Raw genomic sequence first — 6,000 nt, forward strand, 5'->3', positions numbered from 1 at the left:
CCTCCTTAAAACAAAGTAATACCTAAAAAAGAAAGACGAGGAGATGGTTTGTTCCTGCGCCCTCAAACAGGCATCTTTAAAATACAGCCAGCTCTCCTGGACTCCTTTCCCTCCCATATTAGCTTCCCAGGGGATACTGCCCATCAGTTCCCTAAGGCAGTCTAAGTCTGCTTTTCTGAAGTCCAGGGTCTGTATTCTGCTGCTCTCCTTTCTTCCTTTTGTCAGGATCCTGAACTCAACCATCTCATGATCACTGCTGCCCAGGTTGCCACCCACTTCTACTTCCCCTACCAATTCTTCCCTGTTTGTGAGCAGCAGGTCAAGAGGAGCATGGCCCCTAGTCGGTTCCTCCAGCACTTGCACCAGGAAGCTGTCCTCAACACTCTCCAAAAACTTCCTGGATTGTCTGTGCACTGCTGTATTGCTCTCAGCAGACGTCAGGGTGATTGAATTCCCCGCATTGAAACCAGGGCCTGTGATGAATCTATCATAGAACTATCATGACATTGCCTGCCATCACATTGTTCTCTCAGTTTTACCCCTTCCCCAACCTTGTGTCTTGTCTATTTAGATAATGTTGCCTCCTTGTTTCCTTGTATTCCTCTGTCTATCTGCATAGATCTGTTGTCTCTTGTCATGTACTAGACTGCGAGCTTTTTCAGGTACAAATTGTCTATTTGTTGTGTGGTGTTCAGTGCTTGGCGCAATAGGGTCCTGCTCCATGACTGGGGCTCCTAGGGCACTACAGTAATAGAAAAAAATAAATAAATAAACAACCACAGCACAAACAGAAGAGACTCTGATCTATGTCCTATGAGGCACCTCGCCGAGTGACCTGTCATGAAATAATGTGAAAAGAATGTAAAAATGAAAATAAAACAAATTTCTGTTTTGAATTTTCCTAAATTACATTTTCCAAAAAGTTTTCATTTTGAAAATTATTTGTTTTTGTGAAAAATTTCCTTAATTTGAAATGACATTTTCCAAAGGAAACTTTTCTTTGTAGAATTTTTCCCAACCAGCTCAGTGCAGGAGGCCAAACTGTCTGGTCAGAGTGGGCCCTGTTGGCCTTCGAACCTGTGACTCCACCCCTAAAGTTCCTAAAAGGGCCTAGTCCCTGTCCGAGTACATCCGCATGCATGGTCTGTATTTTCTGCGTGAGTGAGCTTGGGGTTCCTGCTCCAGCGGAGAGCGCTCTGGTCTGTCTCTGGGGGTTCAGAGTTGTCACCATTGGGGTTGTGCCTGCCCCTCCTCCCACTAGCCGTACAACTTCCCCATCGTCCCCTCCCCAGCAGAGAGGGACCTTTGTACCAAGCCCTGGGGCTCGCTGACTGTGCCCTGATGGCTTCTTTTCTCTTCCCTATGGGCAGGTTTTCCAGTTCGCAAACCCGCCCTGATCTCTCAGCTGGAGCGAGAGGAGGTGCTGTGCGTCCCAGATCCCTCAGCCCCTGAGCAGCAGGAGACCCAGAGGGACGTCTCAACAGGTGAGGGATGAATCAGCCAGCTCAGAAAGCAAAATCCTGGGATCCCAGCCACAAGCTCCCAGGACAATGCCCCCTGGCTGCGTCTGCTGAGCCATGGCAGAGCTGAGCCAGGAGCTCCCACAGTGCCCACGGTCAGATCCACTGAACCATGGGGGAGGCAGAGCCATGAATTCCTGGTTCCCCAAGCCACACTGTCCAATTTGGGTGCTGCCACAGACTCCTGCGTGACCTTGGGCAAGTCACTTAGATCCTGTGTGTGTCGGTTCCCATCTGTACACTGGGGAGAACAGCCCTGCCCTGCCTCCCAGGCATGCATGTGGATAAACACATTCAGGATTGTGAGGCACTTTTATACTATGGTGCTGGGTGGGGCCTGTCAATACCAGAGATAGACAGACACTTTAATATAACCCGTGTCTGTTAAACAGCTGCACTGGGCTGTGTGGACGTCCTTGATCTGGTTTTAACCAGGCTTGTTTTGGTTCAGTTCCATGCACATGGTAACAGGTTAAGGGTAAACCAAAGTAGGCACCTCCAGGTGGCAGTTTGCCCTGGTTTAGATAACGGGGTTACTTTGGAGCTGGCTGGAGATTTTTTCCACCACAAAATGACGATTTGCCGAATTTGAAACATCTCAGTTCTGACAGAATTTGGGCTGAAAGCAGGCCGGTGATTGACAGAAACCTGCCTGGTGTCTCGCCAACTCGCCCCTCCCCAGCGCTTCAGCATGTCACCAGGAGGGCTGCCCCTGGCCTGGGGTTTCTGAACTACAGAGGCACCAGGAGCCTGGAAGCACTGGGATACCCGGCTCCCAAGCTCCCGGGGCCATCAGCAGCTGGCCTGGTGGCTGCCCTGGAGCCGGGGCTCCCAAGCACTCCTGATTCCACGGCACCTGCCTGGACGGGCAGTCGGGAATCCCAGGGAGCACATTTCATTTCACACACCCAAACGTTCCTGCAGCTCAGTGTCCCAAAGGAAGTATTGCGGGGTCCAAGTTGTGAGGAAAATTTCCAGTTTTTGGTTTTTTGTCCCAATTCGGGACAAACTTTTTTCCAAAAACTCGAATATTTTTGTGAACTTTGAATTCCACGTTCCAGCCAGTGTTAGTTTAGATCCCTCTGCTGGCTTCCCCCTGCACCTGGGGTCCGGCTCACGCACCACTTCTCCCTTGGTCCCCGCAGACACCGGGAGGGGGCTGGATGCTGAGGAGCTGGCTGTGCCGCACCACGGGGAGGTGGAGGCACCTGTCAAAGCAGCTCCAACACCCAAGGCCTCACCAAGATGGCCCAAGAGGAAAGCGCCCCAGAGCCCAGGCCGGAAGAGAAAGAAACCCTCTCTGGAAGGAGAAGAGCCAGAAGCCCCCTCTGAGGGTGGGAAACAGCAGCTCCCCACCTGTCCCATGTCCATGCAACAGCCGCTTCCTTCTGTGCGCATGCAAAAGCCTTTCCGTCCTGTACGCAGGAAACAGCCACCCCCACCCCTGCGCCGGGAACAGCCTGTCCCTCCCGTGCATAGGGAACAGCTGCCCCCTCCCCTAAGCAGAGAACAGCCTGTCTCCCCCATGCACAGGGAACAGCTTGTCCCTCCCATGCAAAGGGAACAGCTGCCCCCTCCCCGGAGCAGAGAACAGCTTGTCTCCCCCATGCACAGGGAACAGCCACCCCCTCCTGTACGCAGGGAACAGACACCCCCTATCCAGCTGCCCCATCTGCCATCCCTGGCTAAGTCCTGCAGCAAGGAGCCAGCAGAGCAAGATTCCCCTCCCAGCAAGAGCCCGCCCCCCTCTGAGAAGTCCTACCAGTGCCCCTTGTGTAGTCAGAACTTCAGGCAGAGCTCGGACCTGCAGCGGCACCGGCGTGTCCACACGGGAGAAAAGCCTTTCCACTGCCTGGTGTGTGAGAAGAGCTTCCGGCTGCAGTCCAACCTGATCGTGCACCAGCGCACCCACACCGGGGAGCGGCCCTACCAGTGCGGGGAGTGCGGCCGGGCCTTCTCGCAGAGCTCCAACCTCCTGACCCACAGCAAGATCCACCTGGGCCAGAAGCCCTACGCCTGCTTCGAGTGCGGCAAGAGCTTCCACCACAGCTCCAACCTCATCATCCACCAGCGCACCCACACCGGCGAGCGGCCCTACGAGTGCAGCGTCTGCACCAAGCGCTTCAGCGATCGCTCCACCCTGGTGCAGCACCGGCGCGTCCACACTGGTGAGCGCCCCTACGCCTGCTCCGAGTGCGGCAAGTGCTTCAGCCAGGCCTCACACCTGGTCAAACACCGACGCACCCACGCGGGCCCCTGCACCAAGAATAGAGCTGCCCCCAGAAAAACACCAGTCACAGTAGTGGAGAGAACCAGCCCCAAAAGTGGGGCAGCCAGGGGGGAGGAGAGAGCTGCCCCTACTCCTGGGCTGAGTGAGAGGATTGCCACGCCTCAAAATGGAGCAGCTCCAGGGGAGGAAAGAGCAGCCCGGAAAGATGCACCCACAGTGGGGAAGGACAGAGCCACCCAGGAAGTGGTTTCAGAGGGGGAGAAGGACAAAGCAGCTCAGAAAGTTGCTTTGGCCAGGGAAAAGATAGCTGCCCCCAAACACATGCTGGCAACAAAGGACACGCTGGCCGCAGGGAAGGAAAGGGTAACCCCCACACTTGGGCTGGGTGAGTTGAGAGCTGCCCTCATAAACAGGCTGAGCACAGGAAAGGACAGAGATGTGCCAGCTGTGGGGGAGAAGAGAGCACCGACTCCAGCTGCACCAGCCGTGCATGAGGAGCGAGTCACTCTGAAAGATGCACTGAGGGCAGGGAAGGACAAAGTAGCAACAAACCACACATCAGCTGTGGAGAAGGGGAGCACCGCCCCCAAACGCACGCTGGCCACGGGTAAGGGAAGAGCCAACCCTGAACACGCACTGGCCACGGGTAAGGGGAGAGCCAACCCTGAACATGCACTGGCCACGGGAAAAGGGAGAGCCGGCCCCAAACACGCACTTGCTCCAGGGAAGGGGGGAGCCGGCCCCAAACACGCACTTGCTCCAGGGAAGGGGGGAGCCGGCCCCAAACACGCACTTGCCCCAGGGAAGGGGGGAGCCGGCCCCAAACACGCACTTGCCCCGGGGAAGGGGGGAGCCGGCCCCAAACACGCACTTGCCCCGGGGAAGGGGGGAGCCGGCCCCAAACACGCACTTGCCCCGGGGAAGGGGGGAGCCGGCCCCAAACACGCACTTGCCCCGGGGAAGGGGGGAGCCGGCCCCAAACACGCACTTGCCACGGGGAAGGGGGGAGATGCCCCCAAACACGCACTGGCCACGGGGAAGGGGAGAGCCGGCCCCAAACACGCGCTGGCCACGGGGAAGGGGAGAGCCGGCCCCAAACACGCGCTGGCCACGGGGAAGGGGAGAGCCGGCCCCAAACACGCGCTGGCCACGGGGAAGGGGAGAGCCGGCCCCAAACACGCGCTGGCCACGGGGAAGGGGAGAGCCGGCCCGAATCATGTACCAGGCACACAGGAGCGCAGACAGCAGGGGAATCCTCTCATGTCACTGCGTGACAGGGGCAGGGATGGCTCACGGGGGGAACAGACTGTGAGGAGCCCCATCACTGCACGGTAGGGTCCGGGCTGGCTTCTCTGAACATGCATTCAGCTGGTTTTCCACTGACTGGGTGTGAAACCCCATCAATGTGCAGGAGGGAAGTAATGCCAAGGCCATAGGCTTGCACTTAGGCAGCAGTGGAGAAGCTGGCCTGGCGTGGGATGCATGAACAGCACAGAGAGGACAGGCAGCACGAAGGCACTTCTGGCACCGCGGGACCGGAGCTGGCAGAGCAAGTGGCTGGCGTGTAAAATGCAAGCACAGACCTCTCTCTCTCTCGGGGCCGGGGGAGAGAGGAGGCTGAAATCTTGGCAGGCACCAGGAAGGGAGAGTTGGGTGAATTTTAAACTCTCAGACTGGGCCCTGAGCTGAGGGAGTGTAAAAGAAGCTCTAGAAATCTCCCTCTGTGTGGAATTAAAATGAGAAAAAAGGTTCTGGTGTGACCAACTCGTGATCTGTGGTCTTGTCTCTTAAAGCCCCAGCTCTGCTTTTATATATAAAAAGAAAATCTGGGTCTAGTCCAATGACCGGAGAGAAAAATCAAGGAAACTCAAACCCTATTGGCTACAACGCCAGAGGGCAAATCACTCTGTCTTAATTTATTTTATTTTATTAAATCTAATGAGTTTTTAAACCGATTTTGTGATATTTTGCATCTGACTCCACATTTCTTTGAAGGCCTGGGGCTTTGGGGGGAGGAGGGGCTGGTAAAGCCACAGGAGGCAGTTTTAGAAGCACAGTGAATGTATCCTCCACGTCCATTGCCACCCCCATGCTGCATCCCAGGCGTGCCCTAATGGGGAAATGGTCGAGAAGTGGCAGCCCCATTCTCAAGGGGTAGATGTATTGTGCACTCTTACACCTGCAGAACGCTGTTGGGATTGTTCTTAGCAAATTCTTGTGGCCAAAGCCCATTGGAAGAAGTTTAAAAAA

General features: G+C 55.9%; 1 protein-coding gene across 1 annotated transcript in view; it reads left to right on the forward strand.

The window, feature by feature from the left end:
- LOC140913643 (uncharacterized) overlaps positions 1 to 5,701 on the forward strand; it is a 29,360-nt gene extending 23,659 nt beyond the window's left edge. Inside the window, exons 4-5 of the mRNA XM_073350383.2 lie at positions 1,371 to 1,484; positions 2,666 to 5,701. Coding sequence (XP_073206484.2) covers positions 1,371 to 1,484; positions 2,666 to 5,085 — 2,534 coding nt within the window. The 3' untranslated portion in view covers positions 5,086 to 5,701. The remainder of the gene's footprint in view (positions 1 to 1,370; positions 1,485 to 2,665) is intronic.
- The last annotated feature ends 299 nt before the right edge of the window (positions 5,702 to 6,000 follow it).

The sequence above is a fragment of the Lepidochelys kempii genome, chromosome 6, assembly GCF_965140285.1.
Source record: "Lepidochelys kempii isolate rLepKem1 chromosome 6, rLepKem1.hap1, whole genome shotgun sequence".
Taxonomy (NCBI): Eukaryota; Metazoa; Chordata; order Testudines; family Cheloniidae; genus Lepidochelys; species Lepidochelys kempii.